This window comes from Polypterus senegalus, chromosome 6 (assembly GCF_016835505.1).
Source record: "Polypterus senegalus isolate Bchr_013 chromosome 6, ASM1683550v1, whole genome shotgun sequence".
Taxonomy (NCBI): domain Eukaryota; kingdom Metazoa; phylum Chordata; class Cladistia; order Polypteriformes; family Polypteridae; genus Polypterus; species Polypterus senegalus.
In genome coordinates, this window is record NC_053159.1 from 190,166,778 (window position 1) to 190,189,433 (window position 22,656).

General features: G+C 39.7%; 1 protein-coding gene across 2 annotated transcripts in view; it reads left to right on the plus strand.

The window, feature by feature from the left end:
- cwc22 (CWC22 spliceosome associated protein homolog) overlaps nt 1-22,656 on the plus strand; it is a 232,121-nt gene that overhangs the window by 67,012 nt on the left and 142,453 nt on the right. For both annotated transcript variants that reach the window (XM_039757757.1, XM_039757756.1), the window contains exons 7-11: nt 3,424-3,552; nt 6,956-7,124; nt 7,442-7,495; nt 13,812-13,947; nt 14,980-15,186. In XM_039757757.1, the coding sequence (XP_039613691.1) occupies nt 3,424-3,552; nt 6,956-7,124; nt 7,442-7,495; nt 13,812-13,947; nt 14,980-15,186 (695 nt within the window). The remainder of the gene's footprint in view (nt 1-3,423; nt 3,553-6,955; nt 7,125-7,441; nt 7,496-13,811; nt 13,948-14,979; nt 15,187-22,656) is intronic.

Genomic DNA, 22,656 nt, shown 5'->3' on the forward strand with positions numbered 1-22,656 from the left:
GTTATTTTTAAAATGTTCCCTTTTCTTTTCATAACTTCTACTTCTCCACTGCGATACACGGGTATATATATAAATGTATATCTATAGCCCGATCTACAATACATACTTTAGCATAGACAAGCGGTGGCGCAATTGTAGAGTCTTAAGCCTCTAACGCCGACATTCGAGGTTCGATTCCGAGAGGGATGTACTGACTATGTACGCGCTACCGATTCATTTTACCTTCCCATCTCCTTGGTTTGGGACGTATGAAAAATATTAGGTTAACGCAGAATCATGTTACGTTATTTTTAAAATTTTCCCTTTCTTAGCACAAGCACAGTTGAGAAGCTTCGATGCATGTACTCCATAACGCGTTAAAAAATAACGCATTTAATCACACTTTCAATTCCAAGCAAACGGGAACTTTTGTCAATGCATGATTTCCTGGTACATCCATTACACTGATGCACACATCACAGCTACAAAAATGTTAGAGTCGGAATAAAGCGCGTTCCTACGACTGATCATTTCGACTACCGAGCGAAGCCTTGATAAAAGCATGGTTTTGTGCACACTGAAAAGCAAGCAAAATTAGATGCATTACAGAAAGCGGACTTTGTGGCTCTTACTGGGGATCATTGGACTTCCGTGACCGTTAGTAATTCTAAATACATCTAATTACAAAATGTTCAATGATCACACTGTTTTAGCCTAATGTACAAAATAATTTTGGCTAATGTTACTCAGAGTTTAAAGAGTAAGCTGGTCAAATTACCTTTTATGTTTCTGACTTATTTTTTAAGAAGAAAAACTGCACTTTATGGTGAAATTTTGGTTATTATTATTTAAAGACAATACTATTCTGAAAATGTACTTAAAGTACTTAAACTACCACTTTATTTTTAAGTCTGCCCAATTTTAACCAGGGATGATATTTTTGTTTCTGTTTTGAATTCAAATGCAGTTTAAAAGCTTTTTTTTCCAGAAATTAAAACAGCTTCAGTTTACAATATTCATGTCCATGTCTATTATTTGATTCTGTAAGCCCACTAAAACCGTTTTAAATAAAAAAAAAACATTTGCGATTTGGGGCAAATTTACGTGTCGATTACATACGATTAATCAAGATTAATTCTTACACAGCCTCTAATTAATTGGATTAATTTTTTAATCGAGTCCCACCCTAATATATATATGTAGATATATATATGTAGATTTGTATATATATGTGTATATACAGTATATATGTAGATATGTATATGTTGTATATACAGTATGTATATATGTGTGTGTGTATATATACAGTATGTGTATATATATGTATATGTGTGTATATGTATATATATATATAACTGTATATATATGTGTATAGATGTGTATATATATATATATATATGTTTATATATATATATATGTTTATATATGCCAGCAACACTCATGACAATTACAAAACAATTACATTGTCAATCATGTTACGTTATTATTAAAATGTTTCCTTTTCTTTTTACTTCTCGCTGCCAATGCAGCTATTTTGCTATATATATATATATATATATATATATATATATATATATATATATATATATATATAAATAGATAGATATGACAACAACACTCATATCAATGACAAAACAATTACATTAACAATCATCTTACGTTATTTTTAAAATGTTTGCTTTTCTTTTTCATAACTTCTTTAACACACTACTTCTCCGCTGCGAAGCGCGGGTATTCTGCTAGTGTGTATATATATATATATATATATATATATATAGTCACAAAAAAGAGACATAAACAGATAAAGGTTTGGGGCAGCCACCCGTATAATATGGTATCCCGGCTGCAGAAGTCGTTTTTATCAAATAATTGGCACTGAAGTGCATATAACTAAGTCCAGAACAAGACTGAGGGGAAAGGGAAAAAGAGCAGGCTTTTAAAGGGGAAGACAGGAAGTGAGGTCATATGGATCAGGCACGTGTTCTTCAATCATTGTATCAAGTCTGGACGTGACATCAGAGGGGCCGGAGCTGGTAAGGTCTACTTCCATTGGCTCGGTCCTGGAAGTGACGTCAAGAGAGCCAGGTGGAATCTCCCGGGAATGGTCTACAGAAAAGGGAGAAAAAGAGTCAGTGCACTCTGCCACATCCCGGCATGCCTCAGAACCACCTTCACTCAAGCCCTTTAGCTGCCTCCCATGCGCATGTGTGTGACATATATATATATATATATATATATATATATATATTAAAAATAGCAGAAGCCTCAGCACTGAACCCGAGTTAAAAATAATATTAAAGTTACAGAAAAGTGAAAAAGCCATACAAGTCGGCGCAGAAGAACCAGTTGAAAAACGAGACATTCGGATTGCCATTGTCACTCATTATGAAATTATAAGCCCACTTGTTCAACTCCGTTCAGTGTATTTTTATGTAGCGCCTTTCACTAAGTGCAGGCACAGTGCCCTATAAGCTTGTGGTATCAAACTCAGTGTTAAAGTTTAGGGTGTAACTGTTGGTGATAAATTCAGTGGCCTTATTTTGGTTTATTGGCCAGTGATGACCACTGATAGATGGGGTCCTCATTACTTCTCACCTTCGGATTAGGTATTTGTGAAAGTCCACCCCTTCAGATGTCATTGAGATTCTCAATTTGACTTTAGAATGCCACTTATACTGTGGTGGTTTTCCTGTTTCCTCGCCTTTTGTTGAACACATTTTCCTCAATTCTCATTTTTCGTGTTTTCAGTTACAGTATGTACGTTTTATTTTAATTATTTTGTTTTTATTGTGTTTTATCATGTCCCGTGTAGAAGGTATGTTATGTAAAACAAGTTAAAAGGACAAGAGAAATGCTTGGAGAGTCTCCTCTACAATCCTCGTCTAGTAGATGAAGAATCAAAAAAAAAAAATGAAAGGGAATAAAATAAGTAATGGTGGATCATTCGGGCCCATTGATAAATACAAGGCCTTCAGTTGAGGAGTAGTGCCTCTCACAGAGGTGGGTTGTCAGTTGGATGCAAACTTCAGGTTGTCTTGTCTTTGCAAACTGTCGGAGCTGAGTGGGGTTCTGTGTTTGAACAGGAAGTGATGTCACTGCTCTATCAGTGGCACTTTATCATGCCTACAGATGAAAAGGGGCAAGGAGTTATCAAGTGTGCCCTCTCTCTGTCTAAACTGCGCATAACATTCTCAAAAGAACCCTGGAAATTCCCAGTACTCACATGTGTCTGACAGTTTGCTCAATTCCTAGGCAGTAGTGCCGGTGTGTGTCTCACTCATGCTGGTGTCTCATTAAAGAACCTAGCAGTAGAGAGGAATGTGTGAGCCGACTAATCACATAATCGAAAGTGTTCATAAACATGTTTATTAGAAGTAATGGTTTTCAAAATGCCAGTCATTACTGAGACAAACTCTTCATTTTGTGTTTTTTCTCCTCTTTTAGTCTGGCGTATCAAAGAATGAGTTGGGAGGCCTTGAAGAAATCCATCAATGGTCTCATCAATAAAGTCAACGTGTCCAACATAGGAAACATCATTAATGAACTTCTTCAAGAAAACATCATCAGAGGAAGGTAAGAATTCTTCTCAGGGTGTTATGATATGAGTACAGTCAGTTCTTGTTATTCATGGTGGTTATGTTTCTAAAAAACACATCAGATATGGGAAATGCAACTACTAAAGCATCGATCCTGTGGCAAAAGTGGGACCTAAACTTGGGGTTGATTGAGCTGGCCCTCGACTCTCACCCATAGTCACTTGCTAAGGATCCTCCCGGAGGTTAATCTACAGAAATTTAATGACTTTTATTTCCTACGCAGTAAAGTTCAGTCAACTTCTAGGCACTCGGCCTAATGCTGTGATCTACTGCAGCAGAGCCGATCTGAGGACTTCACTAAACCATCCAGTCAGTAGTAGTGTAGGACCGTGTGTACAAACAGAGACTTGATCAGTGTGCGCTTATTACCTGCACTTAATGGGAATCCGTGGTTCATGGGGAACATCCCCATTACTAACAGGGTTCAATGGCTTACCCATGCCTCTCAGAACTCGATAGACACCCAAATGATCCACTGAGTGTCACACACGTACAGCCCCGAACACCTGAGGGCTCGATCTCATGTTTCGCTGCTCCATGATAGGCCTCTTAGAATCTTTTTTTTTCTACTGTGCATGACCACAAATTGGAAATCGATTTACTGTAATTTTTTAATTTTTTCCTCCCTGTTCACCATTTTGTGAAGGATATTTGTGTACGTCCGAGTTTTTTGAGTAGAATTTCTTTCCTTTTTTCTGTCTTTGACTGTCTATTGTCTATTCTGTCTTTTCTGTCTTCTGTCTATTGTCATTGTAAATATTTCACACACAGTCACTATTCATTGAGTGGATGTTGAGGTGCTGCACCCCTAGAAATACTTGGAGGTCCACATTAACGACAGGTTGGACTCATAAACACAGACACAGGAACTACAGATGAAAGGGCAGAGCAGACACTTTTTTCCTTAGGAGACTGCGTTTCTTTAATATGAGCAGTGATACCCTTCATCTTCGGCAACTCTTTGGTACAGCGAGTGTGGTTTGCTGGGCCAGTAACGTAACCTCCAGAGGTCCTCCAAATCAGCAAGTTGAATTAAAGGGCTGGCTCAGTTATGGGATGCCCCCTGGATCTGCTGGAGGTAGTAGTGGAGGCCAGAGTGAAGACAAAGCTGTTGGCCATTATGAACAATGCTGCACATCCTCTCTGTGACACATTAACCCGAAGTAATTTCAGCCAGTGAATCATTCATCAGCAGTGTGTCAGGAAACGCAACTGGGACTCTCTTATACCAACAGCAGTACGCCTGTATTGTACCTCAGTGGGACAGCCATATTGTGTGCTTATATACAGTGGGTATAGAAAAGAATCCCCCCTTTGAAATATTCCAATTTTTCTTGCTTTACAGCCTTAAGTGAAAACACACAAACCGATATTTTTTCCATCTTTACTTACTCAATGCGATCTATAACATCCAAGTGAAAGATTTCACAGCTACAGTTCAGATGAATTTAAAAAAAATCAAAAACAAGAAATACTGTGATTAATAAAGGATCACCCCCACCCCAAAACTCAATCAGGTGTCAGTGCCCACCATTTCCATTGCGGTTATTGGCTTCCTTCTACCTGTGATCAGTTGTAATGAGTGTGATTAGTGAAGCTGTTCCTGGTCCGTTCATTCCCTTGCTTGGCTTTGCGACTGACAGCAAACAACTGACTATGGGTGGCAGGCCACTTTCAGAAGATCTCAGGGATAGAGTTGTGGATGGACATAAGGCAGGAGATGGAGACACAAAAATCTCAAAGGCTTTATCAATCCCAAGGAGCTCAGTAAAGTCCATCATAAAGAAGTGTTTGGTACTACTAGGACCCTCGAAACTGGATGGAAGACCAAGGATGAAACTGGTAAGAGAGGCTACCAAGAGGCCAATGGCCACTTTGAAGGAGTTACAGGATTTGATGGCAAAGAGTGGTCATTAATGGTGTGCATGTGACAACAATTTGACAAGTGCTCCACAAGTGTGGCTTGTTCGGGAGGGTCGCACTTCTCAAGAAATGCCACATTAAGGTTCGTTTGAGCTTTGCCAGAATGCACCTTGAAGATTCTGATGCCAAGTTGTAAAAGATCTTTTGGTCAGATGAGACCAAAATCAAACTATTTGGCCCCAATACCAAACTGTACACCAATGCCACTCACCATCCACAACACACCATACCTACAGTAAAGCATGGAGGGGGAAGTATCCTTTTGTGGGGGGCCTGGGTCTATCGTTAGGGTTGAAGGAAAGATGGATGGGGCGAAATACCATCAAATTCTGGAGGAAAACCTGCTACCCTCAGCCAGAAAGTTGAAGATGGGCAGAAGGTTCACCTTTCAACACGACGACGACCCGAAGCACACAGCAAAACTGAGCACACGGTGGCTGAAGGAGAAAAAAGTGAATGTCCTGGTGTGGCCAGTCAGAGCGCAGACCTAAATCACACTGAAAACTGTGGAAAGATCTGAAGATAGCAGACCACCAACGCTCAACGTCCAATGTGACCGAACGTGAACACTTAAACTGTAAAGAAGAGTGGGGGGCAAATATTGAAGGGGCTCAATCTGGATGTGCAAAGCTGATAGAGAAGAATCAACAGACTCAAGGCTGGGATTAAACCAAAAAGGGGGTCAACAAAATGACATTGACATGGGGGGTCCTTTATTAATCTCAGTAGATCTTCTTTTTTATAATTTTTCTGAACTGTAGCTTTCACTTGGATGTTCGAGGTGGCATTGAGTAAGTAAAGCTGGGAAGAAATATTAGTTTATGTGTTATTATTTAAGGCTGTAAAGCAAAAAATGTGAATATTTCAAAGGTGGGGATTCTTTTCTATACCCACTGTATGTTTATTTATGTATCTTTTATGTATTTATTTATACAGCTTCTGTAAAAAGCCAAATTTCACCTCTGGGGACAGAGTTCTGTCTGTCTATCAGATAGTGCCTTGCATGTCTGTCTGTCTGTCTGTTGTATAGTGCCTTTTCTTTCAATTTATCACAGTGTCTTTCCTGTCTGTCTATCTGTTTATGCCTTTTGGTTTTTCATGGAAGTCACCATTTTCTTGCAGTGTTTGTGTGTTATTATAGGGTTATAACAAAGGGACAACCAGAGGTGCACGACGCAGGACATCACTTACTGTACATGATTGTTTAAAGGTCAGCACTGTGCACTCCTGGTTCTCTGAGATTGCGGTGTATTATTTTGAGAGAGAGATTAGAGACTCCATGAATTCAGCACACTTTGCTTCATGTTTTTGTTAAGTTGTTGGTTTGTGTTTTCTCTCAGAATTGAAGTTTGGTCTTATTTAAGACTGTATTTCATCTTCTTACTCCCCTTGAAATACCTTTGCCTTATTTTTGCTAATCATCCAGTTATAAAGGATTTGTTTTTTACTTTTTCTAGGGGTTTGTTGGCCAGATCAGTCCTACAAGCTCAAAGCGCCTCTCCTATCTTCACGCACGTTTATGCAGCAGTTGTTGCGATTATCAACTCCAAGTTTCCGCAGATAGGAGAGCTTATTCTCAAGAGGTTAATTCTTAATTTCCGAAAAGGATACAGAAGAAATGACAAGGTAAATAGTGCAGCGCAATTTCACATTGAATATGGGGCCTGTTTCCTAAATTGTAACTTGTTTTTATGGAATTCTTTCCAAGACTTTTTTTTTAATATTTGTGAACTGAGCTATCACAGTGTGCTTCTTTTAAGTAAAAATATCCTGAGCATGGGTCTTTTAGTTAAATTGAAATGTTTCTTGTTGTGCCTTCTTCCTTTAGGACCTTTGACTGCCCCTCATTTGTCTGTATTTTTGGGGGAGTTTCTGAGCTCTTTTGAAATAACGAATAGTGTCCATACCAATATCCTCTAACCGTCCTGTCCTTTCTCTTTCAGCAACTCTGCTTAACTGCATCCAAATTTGTCGCTCACCTAATTAATCAGAATGTGGTAAGTTGTCATTGATGAAATATTTGAGAGTGGGGAGATATGTGGGGGCACTGGCAACACCTGGAAAAGAGAGCTCTAATGATAGTGGAGCCGATGCATTTGTTTTATTTTAGTCATGTGCTTTGAAGTATTTTATAGCCCTTTTCAACTGTGAACGTGCATGAACTGAAGTGTTTTATGACGTTATACTTCGAGCACGAACTCTTGGCTCGTGTGTACAAACCCTGTGGGCGTCATAACTTGTGTTCTGAAGTAACACAGACACATTAAGAATTTTTTGTTGCCTCAGAATTATTAGTGTTATTCATCGAAGTCTAAACTCTTTATTTTTTAGACATTAAAATATAAAATAATGTCGACTGTTTTTAGAACATTTATCTGTTAACTAGCCTCATTTCCTATTGAAGACAAGTAATAGAATAATTATGAAAATATCTGGTATATCCAACGTGCAACCGCAGGGTTTCTTGGGTGTTTTTCCTCTGAATCCTTGTGTGTGTCTGAACCTCTCTTGCCTCATCGCTCCTCTCTCAAACGCATTCCCATAATGTCTGCTTCTCAGACTCGCCTCCTGTCCGCGGTGACTATCAGCCTGACATCTACACCTTTACTTCTCCTTGTGTGTGTCAACCTCTCTTTCCCAGCACTTCCTCTTTCAATCTTATCACCACAGGCAAAGTGACCAATCAGATTGCTTGGAGGGCCCAGGTGCATGGGCGCACACACACACTCACACTGTAGTGTTAAATATTAGATTATCTCAATTCATGTTTATGGTCATGTTTATGTGGTATATAATTTATATTAGGTAATAATATTCTTAACTTCATAAATTCTTAGAACAATGATAATGCTACAATAACAACAAAAGGCAGAGACGCAGAAAAGTACGCACAGCGTGCAGCATATACTGTAAATTCAAATGCATATTGTATATAATTGTATTTTTTAGGGATATAAGTATGCATATATTCTGTGTGTGTGTGTGTGTGTGTGTTTATGTATGTATATATTTATATATATAAAATATATATATTACAGTGTTTTGGTCATAAGTTTTAGAACATCTCTGATTTTTTCAGTTTTTGGTTTTTTTTTTTTTTTGGAAATGCATGCAATTTACCTCTCCTTGAACCGTCACCTTATCGTGGTGGAGGGGTTTGCATGTCCCAATGATCCTAGGAGCTATGTTGTCCGGGGCTTTATGCCCCTGATAGGGCCACCCAAGGCAAAATGGTCCTAGGTGAGGAATGAGACAAAGAGCGGTTCAACAAACCTCCAATGAGGAGCGAAACCTTTGGACGACGTTTTCCCTTGCCTGGGCGCGGGTCACCGGGGCCCCCCTCTGGAGCCAGGCCTGGAGGTGGGGCTCAATGGCGAGCGCCTGGTGGCCGGGCCTGCACCCATAGGGCTCGGCCGGGCACAGCCCGAAGAGGTAACGTGGGTCCTCCTTCCCATGGGCTTACCACCTATGGAAGGGGCCAAGGAGGTTGGGTGCAGTGTGAGTTGGGTGGTGGCCGACGGTGGGGACCTTGGCGGTCTGATCCTCGGCCACAGAAACTGGCTCTTGGGACGTGAAATGTCACCTCTCTGAAGGGGAAGGAACCTGAGCTAGTGCGCGAGGTCAAGAAGTTCCGGCTAGATATAGTCGGACTCACCTCGACGCACAGCTTGGACTTTGGAACCAATCTCTTTGAGAGGGGCTGGACTCTCCTTATGCCCTCTCAGGGTTGGGGGAGAGATCCTGTCCCAAGTGGAGGAGTTCAAGTATCTCGGGGTCTTGTTCACGAGTGAGGGAAGAATGGACCGTGAGGTCGACAGATGGATCGGTGCGGCATCCGCAGTGATGAGGGCTTTTCATCGGTCTGTTGTGGTGAAAAAAGAGCTGAGCCATATGGCAAAGCTCTCAATTTACCAGTCAATTTACGTTTCTACCCTAACCTATGGTCATGAGTTATGGGTAGTGACCGAAAGAACGAGATCGCGAATGCAAGCGGCTGAAATGAGTTTCCTCCGCAGGGTGTCTGGGCTTTCCCTTAAAGATAGGGTGAGAAGCTCAGTCATCCAGGAGGATCTCAGAGTAGAGCTGCTGCTCCTCCGCATCGAGAGGAGTCACATGAGGTGGCTCGGGCATTTGATCAGGATGCCTCCTGGACTCCTCTCTGGTGAGGTGTTCCGGGCACGACCAACCAGGAGGAGGCCCCGGGGAAGACCAAGGACACGCTGGAGGCACTATGTCTCCCGGCTGGCCTGGGAATGCCTTTGGATTCTCCCGGAAGAGCTGGAAGAAGTGGCCAGGGAGAGGGAAGTCTGGGCCTCTCTGCTCAAGCTGCTGGCCCCGCAACCTGACCCCGGATAAGCGGAAGAGGATGGATGGATGCATGCAATTTAATGTCTTAATGTTTCATGAAAGCAAGGTACTACAAATACACAGTGGCAAATAAAAAGTAAAGTCAGGGAATCATTAAGTGTACAAAGTTTATTTCAGATTTTTGATTCATGAAAGTAGCCAGTTTACTTGAAGCTGTTGTGCCCATGGGGAGCCTGAGATCACACAAGCTGGTGACCCTCAAACTTGTCTTTTGATTGGCTTGTGACTTTGTCAGGTCTCGTCCTTTCAGAGTTTCTTCCAGTTTCCAGTTCCCTTTGGGGACTTACTGATACTTCGATATTTTTTTGCAGTTGCTCAAAATGAAAGGCCTACACCTCTAAGGATAATACCGCACTGTCTCATTTCATGTGTTAATTGCCCTTTTCCTGCCATTCTGCAGTGTAATATTGTCCAAGTGGTACTTCAGAGGGTGTACTAACACAGTCTGTTCCACCTCTGCTTTAAGACACACAGAGGGTTTTTTTTAAGTAATCGGCAGAAGTTGGGACATCTGTGCAAATTGTTTGCTTCAACCTCCAAGGCTTCATTTACTTTAATTGCTGCAGAACATCTATATGTTGTGACCCATTAGTTGTTTCCTGAAGAAGGTCCATTTATTATCTGAAATTTCCTTTTTTTTTCATTTTTTGCTCACCTAAAATTTAAATTTAAACCTTGGGTAGTTTACTTCGTACCTTTTCACCATTTTAGGTCATTCATTGTATTTCAAGTGATAAAAATTGAAGAAAACCTGAGGTGCTCTAAAACTTTTGACTGGTAGTGTGTGTTTCCTAATTTATTTCCTGTTTAGCTAAAAACCTGAAATTTGGCACGATGGCACATCTAGGCCAGTAGGAATCATTACCCAAGTATAAGCCAGACCTTAAACAGAGGTTACGACAGCGTCACCGTATTTAAGATCGATCATATAAAGAATTGTTTCTACGGTTTTTGATTAGGAAAATATTGCATGGACCAAAGATCTGGAACCTCTGGCAGTCTGATGGGCGTTGTAAGTTTTTGTAGCTTGGTTGAACCAAATTAGAAACTGTTTAGTCTACCAGTTTGTTCACTCTTCACTATTATAAGTAAACCAGCATACACACTTCAGTGGAAATTGAAAAAAAGAAAGCTTTTTAAAGATAATAATTCACCGTATTAATGATAGTTTTGTGATCAAGTGGGGCACCTTGGTTGGCACTGCAGTATAGTGGAGGTCACAGCACTGCCCTTTGTTAATAGGTGACACGTAGTCATTTGTGTCTGCATGTGCTATACAGTACTGTAAGGTGCTCTTCATGCCTACTAGACATTGTTCATGCAGTTAATAGAGTCTAAGTGTGAGGATTTGCAAAGCAGGAGCGTCCTCTTAAACTCCAGAGAGAATTCTAATATTAGAACAATCTGGACACGAACAGGCCACTCAACACAACAAAGCTTGCCAGTCCATTTCATTTTTCTAAAAAATGTCAAGTTGAGTTTTGAAAGACCCGAAAGTCCTGCTGCTACCACACTACTTAGTCTCTTATCCCAAGCAGTTCCCTGTGTGAAGAAAAACTTCCTAATGCTTGTGTGAAATTTCCCCTTCTCAAGTTTCCAGCTGTGTCCCCCGTGTTCTTGCTGAAGTCACCGTCTCGATCCACTGGACTCATTCCCTTCATCATTTTCAACACTTCAGTCATGTCTCCTCTTCATCTCCGTTTGCTTGAACTGCAAAGGCTCAGCTCTTTTAATCTTTCCTCATTTCTCATCCCCTGAAGTCCTGGAGTGAGCCTGGTTACTCTTTTCTAGTCTTTTTTTGTAGCCTGGAGACCCAAACGGCACACAGAACTGCAAATAGGTGGGAGGTGACCGCAGTGCCACAGTTGAGGTGATGATGAGGTGTACATTCAACTTGAGATGTGGTTCTTGACACGTTCATCGTCGCTCACAGATTATTTAATTTGTAATACATCTCTGTTTAAGTCACATCCTTCATCTACCGTGCAGACAGTGCCATTAAAGAACATTACAGAGAGAGGTGCTATGTCAGAATCAGAGATACTTGTATGTTAAAAAAGCTACCTTTTCATTTTCTAATCAAACTTGGAAAGACATAATATTTTTATACGTAGGACACACTTCTTAATCAAAATGGTTCATTTTTGCAACCAAAGCTGTCCCAGTAAAATGCATCCAAACAGGCAGTCAAGGAAATAATCCTTAAAAAGCAGCACATGAAGGGATTCAGAAAGTATTTGAGACATCACTTTCTGCCCATTTTATTGCTTTGTAGATATAATTCTAAACTGAGAAATATGCCATGTTTGCCACTTAATCCATACTTGATAACCCATAATGACAGAAAGGTTTGCAAATTTATTAAAAATCAAAAATTGCCATCTGTCATTCCTTGAAGTATTTCAGTCCCTTTTCTGTGGCACTCCAGATTGTGCTCAGGTGCCTCCTGTTTTGCTTTAATTCTCCTTGAGATGTTTCTAGAGCTTGATTTGAGTCCCCCTGTAGCAAAGTAAACTGATTGGACATCACTTAGAAAGGCACACGTGTACCTGAGTTTAGAAGGTCCCACAATTCACACAACAAAAAAGGAGCCCTCAGTAAATCTCCACGATTAAATTGTGATGAGGCATACTGGAGATCTGGGCAAGGGGATCAACCCATTTGTAAAGCTTTGAATGCTCGTAGGAGCCGAGTAGCCTCGGTAATTGTGAAATGGAAGAAGGACTCTTTCTAGAGTTGGCCATCCAGCCAAACTAAGTAACTGGGCAAGAAGGGTGTTGTTCAGAGAGGTGACCAAGAACACAAAGGTCACTCTTACAGAGCTTTAGAAGCCAACTGCTGAGATGGAAGATCAATCATCTCTGTAGTACTCCATCAGTCGGGCATTTGTGATAGAGTGGCTAGACGGTGGGCATTTTTTGAGCAAAAGTCATTTAAAGTACTCTGAGAACAAATATTCTCAGGTCTGATGAAACAAAAGTTAAACTATCTGGACTGTACTTCAAACACTACATATGTCTGGTGAATACCTGTCATCATCAGCCTGACACCAGTAAAGCGTAGTGGTGGCAGCATCATGCTATGGGGATTCATCTCAGTGGCACAAACAGAATTATGGGAAGGATGAATGCTGCCAAGTCCAGAGAGGTCCTTGCAGGAAAGCAGAGTGCACACCACCTCAGAGTGGGGTGATGGCTCGCCTTTCTGTGTGACAGTGAACTAAGGTATACAGTCAAGGCAACACTGGAGTGGCTTTGGGTGATTCTGATTGTCTTTGAATGGGCCAGCCAAAGTCCAGACTTAACTCCCACAGAGACCTGAAGATGGCAGTTCACAGGTGCTTCCCATCCAATCCAGTGGACCTCCTTTAGAGAATCTACTGGGAAGAATGGGATCAACTGGCCAAATCCAGGTGTGCCAAGCTTATAGAGATTAACATAAGAAGACTCAAAGCTGGAATTGCTGCCAAAGTGGTGTCTTACAAAGTACTAAATGAGGGGTCTGAATGCTTCTCGGAATGGGTGATTTCAGTTTTTGATTTTTAATAAATTTGGAAACCTTTCAGAGATCTTGTCTTCACTTTGTCATTGTGTGCTATTTAGTGTAGGTGTAGGTTGATGGTCAAAAAATTATCAATTTAAAATGAAATCTCTAACACAACAAAGTGTATAGGAAATGAATGGGTGTGACTGAATACGTTTTCAATCCATTATAATTTAACTTTTAACATCAGAAGTTTCAAATTTGCATTGTGCTCAGTGGTACCAGTGGACAATGTCGTTTAAACAATCTAAAGGGTTTCTTTCTGGTTCTTAAGAGTTTTACAGTTATCTGTAACTTTTAAATCCAAGTGGTTTGTTGAGGCATAGACAATAATGTTTTTGGTGCACAGGTAATGTTAGGTTTGGGGACTACAAAGATGTTCATTTTGTATCCCCTATTCAGGCTCATGAAGTGCTGTGTTTGGAGATGCTGACTTTACTTCTGGAGAGACCCACAGATGACAGTGTGGAAGTAGCCATTAGTTTTCTTAAGGAGTGTGGGCTCAAGCTGACTGAAGTTTCTCCTCGTGGCATCAATGGCAAGTACACTGAAGAGTGGCAAGCATGAGCCATTTAAAGATGTTGTAGCTGCATTTATCCAAAATTAAGTTCCGTTGCTTTTAGTTTGCTACATAGGATTCTGGCAAAAGTGTGACACGTGTTGAAATCATTCCACAGACCAGATATCTTTGTTTTGAAGCAAAACAGTTCACACAGAAAAAACAGAAAAGATTGGTATTTTAAAATAAAGAAAATTCTGTTTAAGGCGTATTAATTTCTCTATGTTTGGTCATACAGTCAAACCACTTCTAAATGGTCACAAATCTGTATGCCGATCCCATTTGCAAACTGCAAATGTGACTAACAGTCCATGCTAGCAATGAGACTATTTCCGAACTGGTTAAGTCACACTCTGTGTTACTGGTATAGCCAAGAAGGGGGTAAAAGGCTATACCATAATCTATAGCTAGGAGAAAATTGAATCCTATTCAAATTATGCAAACACTTAGATGAATTTAACTTTAAGTTTTAATTTTTTAAGATTGGCTCTTACAGATGTATCGTTACTGAATTTTTTCAAAAGTTTTTCTTTATTAAGCTTTAATTTTCTAAGAAAAAGTTTTTCTTTTTTAAACTTTCATTTTCTATGATTGGCTCTTGCAGATGTATTGTTGTTGAATTTTTAAAAAAAGTTTTTTTCTTTTTTTAAGCTTTAATTTTCTAAGATTGGCTCTTATAGATGTATTGTTCCTGAATATTTATAAAAAGTTCTTCTTTTATAGGCTTTAAGTTTTTAAGATTGACTCTTACAGATGTAGCACTACTGAATTTTTTAAAAAAATTCTTCTTTTTTAAGCTTTAATTTTCTAAGATTGGCACTTAGATATATTGTTATTGAATTTTTTAAAAAGTTTTTCTTTTTTTAAGCTTTAATTTTTTTAAGATTGACCCTTACAGATGTATTGCTACTGAATTTTTAAAACAAGTTTTTCTTTTTTAAGCTTTAATTTTCTAAGATTGGCTCTTACAGATGTATTGTTACTAAACAACGATTTTCTTTTTCCCCGCAGCTATATTTGAAAGGCTTCGAAATATTCTACATGGTTCTGAAATTGACAAGCGGGTCCAATACATGATAGAAGTTATGTTTGCCATCCGGAAAGACGGTTTTAAGGATCATCCGGTTATTGCTGAAGGTCTGGATCTGGTGGAGGAGGAAGATCAGATCACTCATATGCTGCCTTTGGAAGACGAGTACAACCAAGAGGATATACTCAGTAAGTATACAGGGAGTGCAGAATTATTAGGCAAGTTGTATTTTTGAGGATTAATTTTAATATGGAACAAACACAGTGCTATCAGTCAATCCAAAATGTTAATAAACCTGAAACCTGAATGTTTCTAGCGGAAATGTGAGTGTGAACATCATCAGGGGAATACATATGTGCGCACAATTATTAGGCAACTATTAGTGTGCAGATTTATTATGCAACTAAAGGAAAAATGAAAATTTTCCCATCTCACTTGTTTATTTTCATCTGTTATAGTGAGAATAATAAACAAACACCTCAAAATGTACAAATAAACATCTCTGACATTTCAAAAAAAATCAATCAATCAATCAATGACCAATATAGCCACCCTTCTTTCCAATAACAGTCATAAGCCTTTCCATTCATGGAGTCTGTCAGTTTCTTGATCTGTTGACGATCAGCTTTTTGTCGAGCAGTGACTACAGCCTCCCAGACACTCTTCAGAGAGGTGTATTGTTTTTCTCCCCCGTAAATCTAGCGTTTAAGAAGTGCCCACAAGTTCTCGATAGGGTTTAGGTCAGATGAGGAAGGGGCCATGTCATTATTCCTTCATCTTTAAGGCCTTCACTGGCTGGCCACGCAGTGAGAACTTGATGCAAGTGATGGAGCATTGGCCTGCATAAAAATCATGGTCTTTTTCCTGTATCACTGTTTGAAGAAAGTGTCTTCGAAAAACTGGCAGTAGGTTTGGGAGTTGATTTTGAGTTCATCTTCAATGCAAAAGGTCCAACTAGCTCATCTTTAAAATACCAGCTCATACCAGTACCCCACCTCCACGTTGGAGTGGAGCTCTGTGCCATTACTGATCCACAGGTCCATCCATCTGGTCCATCAAGAGTCACTCTCATCTCATCGGTCCATAAAACCTTTGAAAAAAATCTGTCTTCAGATATTTCTTGGCCCAGTTTTGACGTTTCAACTTATGTTTCTTGTTCAGTGGTGGTTGGGTTTCAGCCCTCCTTACCTTGGCCATGTCTTTGAGCACTGAACACCTTGTACTTCTGGACACTCCAGGTAGGTTGCAGCTCTGGAATATGAAAGTACTGGAGGATAATGGGTTCCTGGTAGCTTCACGTTTGATTCTTCTCAAATCTTTGGCAGCTAATTTGCATCTTTTGTTCTCAACACGTTTCTTACGACCCTGTTGACTATTTGCAACAAAATGTTTGATGGTTCTGTGATCACACACCAATATCTTAGCAATTCCAAAAGTGCTGCATACCTCTGAAAGACTTTACAATTTTTGACTTTTCAGAGTCAGTTAAATCTCTTTTTTGGCCCGTTTTGCCTGAGGAAAACTAGCTGCCTAATAATTCTGCACACCTTGATATAGGGTGTTGATCTCCTTAGGCCACACCCTCCCTCATTACACAAATACACATCACCTGACGTGCTTAAATCCAATAAGCATTCAAGTTAATACAGCTTGGAGTTGGAATATACGCATTCAAAATGATGATATGGTCAAAATACTCACTTGCCTAATAATTGTGCACACAGTGTATACACTTCAAAAAGATTTTGGAAAGAGAGGTAAATGTTAAGCCAGATAAGCAGTTTAAATTGAGTTCCATTCATGAGGTGTCTTAAACCAGGGCTTAATACAAACTCTTAAAAGTGGTTCACGCGTTTGGCAACCAGGCATCAACTTTTGGTTGTCAAAATTGAAAATCTGGTTGCCATTTTTAACTGCCTACATTTGGAGTGGTTTAGATGTTATTCAATTACATATCAGCATCTTTGCAGCTTTCCAGTGATATCACTTAACACGTTTTCCTGTTTTGTAAGTCGCTTTGGATAAAGGCATCTGCCAAGTAAATAAATGTAAATGTAAACATGTCAGAATTCCGGCTCTGTACACGTCCATTGCATCTGTGACATACTTTGATCAAAGCAAGCCTTTGAGAATTTGGGTTTTATACTTCAGTCTATTAAGCGCTTGTTCTTAATTAAAACACTTGTTAATTAGCAATTGAATTTCAAAAAGACCTGAGTTTACACCTCTCTTCCCATACTGTCCAGGAGTGGAGGGAGTCGAGTGTTTCATATACCTGGTCATTAACATCAGGAGTGACTTAGGATGGTCCACACACAGATATTCTGACAAGAAAGACAAGGCAGCGCCTTTATCATCTCAGGCAGTAGCAGAAATTCAGAGCATCAAGATGAGTCTTGAAGTCCTTCAACCACATGGCTTTAGAAAGCACACTGGCATGGAAACGGCTCAAAAAAAGGACCATACAGCACTGCAGAGAGTTGTGCACTTGGCTAAGTGTGTCCTGGTAATACCCTGCCATCGCTGCAGGGCCTACAGTGTATACTGTACACAAAGGTACACTACCGAAGATGTCTCACTGATATACAGTGTAATATGTATGGCTGGACACAACCAGGAGTGAATCCTGCTTAAAAATGGGTAGGAACAATTAGACGGCTCACTGAATGTCACATTTCGAATCCAATCCAACGTCTCATGAAGTGTTGTCGCTCAGAGTAGGGGCAGGGATGTTGAACTGCAAAGATCAGAGGTGCTCTCATTAACCTGGTCTGACAGACAGCAAGTTTCGCTTTATGTTGAATTGTCTACAGTCGAAAGTCTCCTAAAAAAACCCTTTTAGACGTATAAATGTGAGCCACGTGTGTAGAGAACACTGCATGTTTAAAAATAGATTGCAAGGGAAAACCCTTTCTGTAAAATCAGATACTAAAATTGGCATTCAAAGACATCAGTGGCTGGGTGATAACTCTGAACGCTTTGTTGTCGCAGGTGCTGTGTGTTCTGTGTTGTAGCGTTATGACAATAACGTAGGAGTCAATTTAATCTTGAAAGAATTGGGCAGCTATGTTCATGAAAATATGAACTGCAAGATATGCGTTTGAAGTAAATGTTGTGTCATGCTCCATCATGAGAACGGATAAGGAAGAGCCGTAGGAGATGTGGATTTCAGTACTCGATACACCAGAATCGACACCAGTAGATGCACAAAAGAGGCTGCACAACATCCGCCTTCTGACTGCACATCTAAATGAATAACTGAAGACATTTAACATTACTGTGTAACTGGAAATGCAAACGTGCTGTGACAAAATATCCGCAGCGTTTTAACATGTCATATAAGAGTAGGCCCCAATGCTTATCTAAACTCCATTTGCTGTTGTTATTTCTTGTAGTGACGCAAAAGTTAAAATGACAGACAGATATCATAGCAGACAGAGGCACTACTCAAACGTGTGGAGCCCAGTAGTTGCTGTGGTCTGTGTGTGTGTGTGTCTGTCTGCATTGTCCCAGCGCTCATAACGTCCTAATAAATTATTAAGCTTCAGTTACCTTGTGCTACTGAACACCTGAATGGATAACAACAATGTTAGCTTTTTCTTTTCTCTCAGCGTCAAGTCTTTTGTTCAGTTTATTTTTGCTCTCTCCCTGAAACCCCGATTATGGTTTATAATGCGCGGACTGGAGGAGTTTTTGTGGCCAGCATTTTAAGAAGCCCTGCAGTGTAGGATTTTTCCGCAGGTCACAACACACTTTTTAACAGGTTGTCCCCAGATGTGCCTTTTTGTTTGAAATTCAACAAATGGCCATGCGATGGACTCCTCTCACTCTTTCTGCAGCCAGTTTAAGATCTGGCAGGTGCCTGCGTTGCCTCAAATCAAAGAAAGACTGAGAAGGAGAAAGATATTGGTATCTTTTAACCAATATTTGTTGTTTAATAATTATTATACCACTTGCTGCACCTTTTTTAATGTATGCTTTATAATTTAATTGCACTGAACTGCATTTCACTATATACCCTTGAGTGTGTACATGTGACAAATAAAACAAAATCTTCAAGATGGCTACTTTATAGAAGACTTAACAGTGAGATTCCACAGAGTGCATCTTTCATTTATTTAAAGTGCGTTAAACTTGATTCCATCCTGCCATCTATTTTATTATCTTGTATTCTTGCTATACTGTGCACCAGAAAATGAAAATACACTGCTGGACTCTAAGCTATCGACTTCCCAACAGTGTTCAGAAGCCATTAAAAAAGCTAACAGAATGTCAGATTATATAGCGCCTTGATGTGTGGAGTACAAGTCACAGGAGGTTCTGCTCAAGCTTTATAACACACTGGTGAGGCCTCATCTGGAGTCCTGGGTGCAGTTTGGGTCTCCAGGCTACAAAAAGGACATAGCAGCACAAGAAATTGTCTGGAGAAGAGCGACTAGGCTGAATCAGGGCTACAAGGGATGAGTGATGAGGAAAGATTAAAAGAGCTGAGCCTTTACAGTTTAAGCAGAAGAAGATGAAGAGAAGACCTGACTGAAGTGTTTAAAATTATGATGGGAATTAGTCCAGTGGATCAAGACGGTGACTTTAAAATGAGTTCATCAAGAACACAGGGACACAGTTGGAAACTTGTTAAGGGTGAATTTCACACAAAGAATAGGAAGTTTTTCTTTACACAAAGAACGATAGACACTTGGAATAAGCGACCAAGCAGTGTGGTAGACAGTAAGACGTTAGGGACTTTCAAAACTCTGTAATAATTAAGTGAATTGGATTGGCTAGCTTTACTGGGCTAAATGGCCTGTTCTCATCTGAATTGCTCTTAACAAGCCTAAACCACCAGTGTTGCCATCTGTGAACACAGGAGAATGAAAACATTTTCTTACTTTTGGCATAAATCATTACAGCATAAGGAACAGCATGGGGATTCCATACAGGCTGTAATAAATTATTAGTAATTTAAATATTTTTAGCAAAGTACAGTGCTACCTATTTTAAATTTACCTTTATCCAAGGCCACTTACAACGTTTATGATCCAGTTGCTTACATTTCTTTTGGTTTCCCAATTGGAGCCCAGGCAGGACAGGTGACTTACTTGTGGTGTCAGTAGTGGGATTTGAACCCACAACCTCTGGGTTTGAAGTCTAAAGCCTTAACCACTACACCACACTGCCTGCTGTATTTTAATTGATTTGTTATGCAAATATACACGTCCTGTATAGCAAGTGTTATATAAGTGAAGATATGTAACAGTACGCCGCATATTTTAATGTTTAATGAATCAAACAGCATGCACTTGTGTGTGTGTGTGTGAACTCCATCAGCTCGCCTTCTACTTAAAATATTCAGCAGCATTTCTCTTATGTGTTCCTTTATTGTGTTTTTAAAATCATGATCCACATAAATTGTTTTTATAAAGAAATAATTATTAGTACTAAATAAAATATTGTGTGATGAATTTTACTAATGTTGCAGTACATTGAAAAAAAAAATCAAAAAGAAGTGAACAGATGTGTCAAAAGGACACTGATCTTACTTTAAGTTCTTTGAGTAGGTTAGAAAAACGCTAAATAAACGTAATGATTTATTATTACTAGGGGGCTCCACTCCCTGCTTGCTTCGCTCGCCCACCCCCAGGTTTGGTTTACCGGATATCCAATTTAAAGAGATTATTTTCATGGGAATTGTTACATAGGCATTATTTTCACTTTTACTTTAAAACTTTAGTATTTGGAATTAACTTTTCTTCAAGATCACATTGAATTTTGATTCCGTGTTTGGACTTGCATTGTGACAATGAGCTGCCTGTGAATATCGTTTCTTTTTCTCTAAAAAATAAAATGACTTTTTCGAATGTTTGTCCATACTCTGTCTTCTGCGCTTTGTCGTTAACATGTCATCTAGATTGTATAAAATTATTGTCCTGATAAAATTTATAAGAGCTGAGAGCACAGGAAGTGTGTCTGCCCAAGGCATTCACACGACTGAGAGGTTAGGTAACCGAGGTCTTATTTGAAAATAGTTGTACGTAGGGTGTGACTTGAACGAATCTCATGTTAAAAGTCACCATCTCACTGGACTTCATACTGCAATAACGTTTTTGGACTCTTTTAATTCTCACTGGCAGCACAAATTAGATGATCTACAAGTCTCCAACTTAATGTTTAAATCAAACAATATATTGGATCTCTTTTCGCTGTTCCGTTATTTCACCGAGTAATAATTTCCGTTTGTTTGCACTAATACGATCTTTACTATCCTTTTTATTGAGACTTTCGAATTTTCGTTCTTCCATTATCTCTAACCTGCTCTGCATGTGTATTGCGCCAACATTTTTGAATTCTTTACGACGTTCTACTTTGTCATCTACTCTTAGTCCTTTATTTCTGGCCCCGGCCGTGGACTCGTCTCGCGGGACATATAAGTGTCTGTCCGAAAAAATCGCATCTCGTCTTCATTTTTACAGACATGAACAGACTCCCACACAGCAGACGTATTTTACCGGCCATGGGTTCGGTGGGATTTTTCATCCGTTCGCGTTCATCTCTTTAAACTAATGGAGACTTTAACATTCCTGTTACCAGCACACCCAGCTCAAACACACTATTCATGGCGGTCGGTTGTTACCCCTTTTTCACTTGCTCTACACGTATAAAGGGAATGCTAAGAAAGTGTAGTGTGCCAGAGTGCAGCTCACATTATACTTTAATCGTAAAGCCGTCTGGCCCCTGGCAAGTAATATGCAGATCTGTTTTATTGTACATAATGAGCAAAAACTAGCCATTTCTGATCCAGTGCTGAAAATCTGGAGCAGCACTAAGGTGGTCGACATTCTTGGCATCCAGGGGCAAAAAAGTGGTTGGCAATTGCTTCAGAATGGTGGCCAATGGCAACCGGTGCTGTTGAAGCCTGTCTTTAAATACAAGACAAAAGTGGCTTCAAGTGAGCTTCTGAAGCTGGCCCAGAAGTGTAGAACATCTTCATAAAAACCATGTGCCATGTGTAGAGTAATTCACTTACTCTTATGTGAATATTTATGTACTCTGTGTGTGTGTGTGTGCATTTTTATTAAAATTGTTGAGGGTGGAGGCAGTAAGTAAAGACCAGAAGGACCAAAAAAAACTTGGGGTGCTAACTGGGTTGCCCTGTTTTCTGCAGTTAACCAAATAAATAGAACAGACTTGAGCGTGTGGTGCCGCTGCTTAAAACAGGAATACTAACCACCTTTTCAACCTCAGTGGCATTTCTAAATAATCAGCTCTTTTGAGGGGGGTCTGCTTCTGGAAACTCGTGCATGTGGGACGAAGTTACCGTTAACTGTCACCCCATCCACCGTTCGCCTGCAGGTTTATATCGTCTCACGCTTAACCCATTAATGCCTTGTGTTCCATTATTGGAATGACATTCAGGTAATTTTATATGTTATGTATAATGTAAGAAGTGGATTTGCCTAGTGTTCCAATTTTGGAACGGCAAATAACTCAACAATGGAATGTAATACATTTTTTTTCTCTTCAAATTCTTGTTCCTTATATTATTTTTACGCAACATATGTAAATTTCATGCACACACTCAAAAATTTCAACCTTAAGGGGCAGTTTCTCTGATTTAGGGACGAGAAAAGAGAAGATATGGCTGGGTCCCCCTCTTGTCCAAG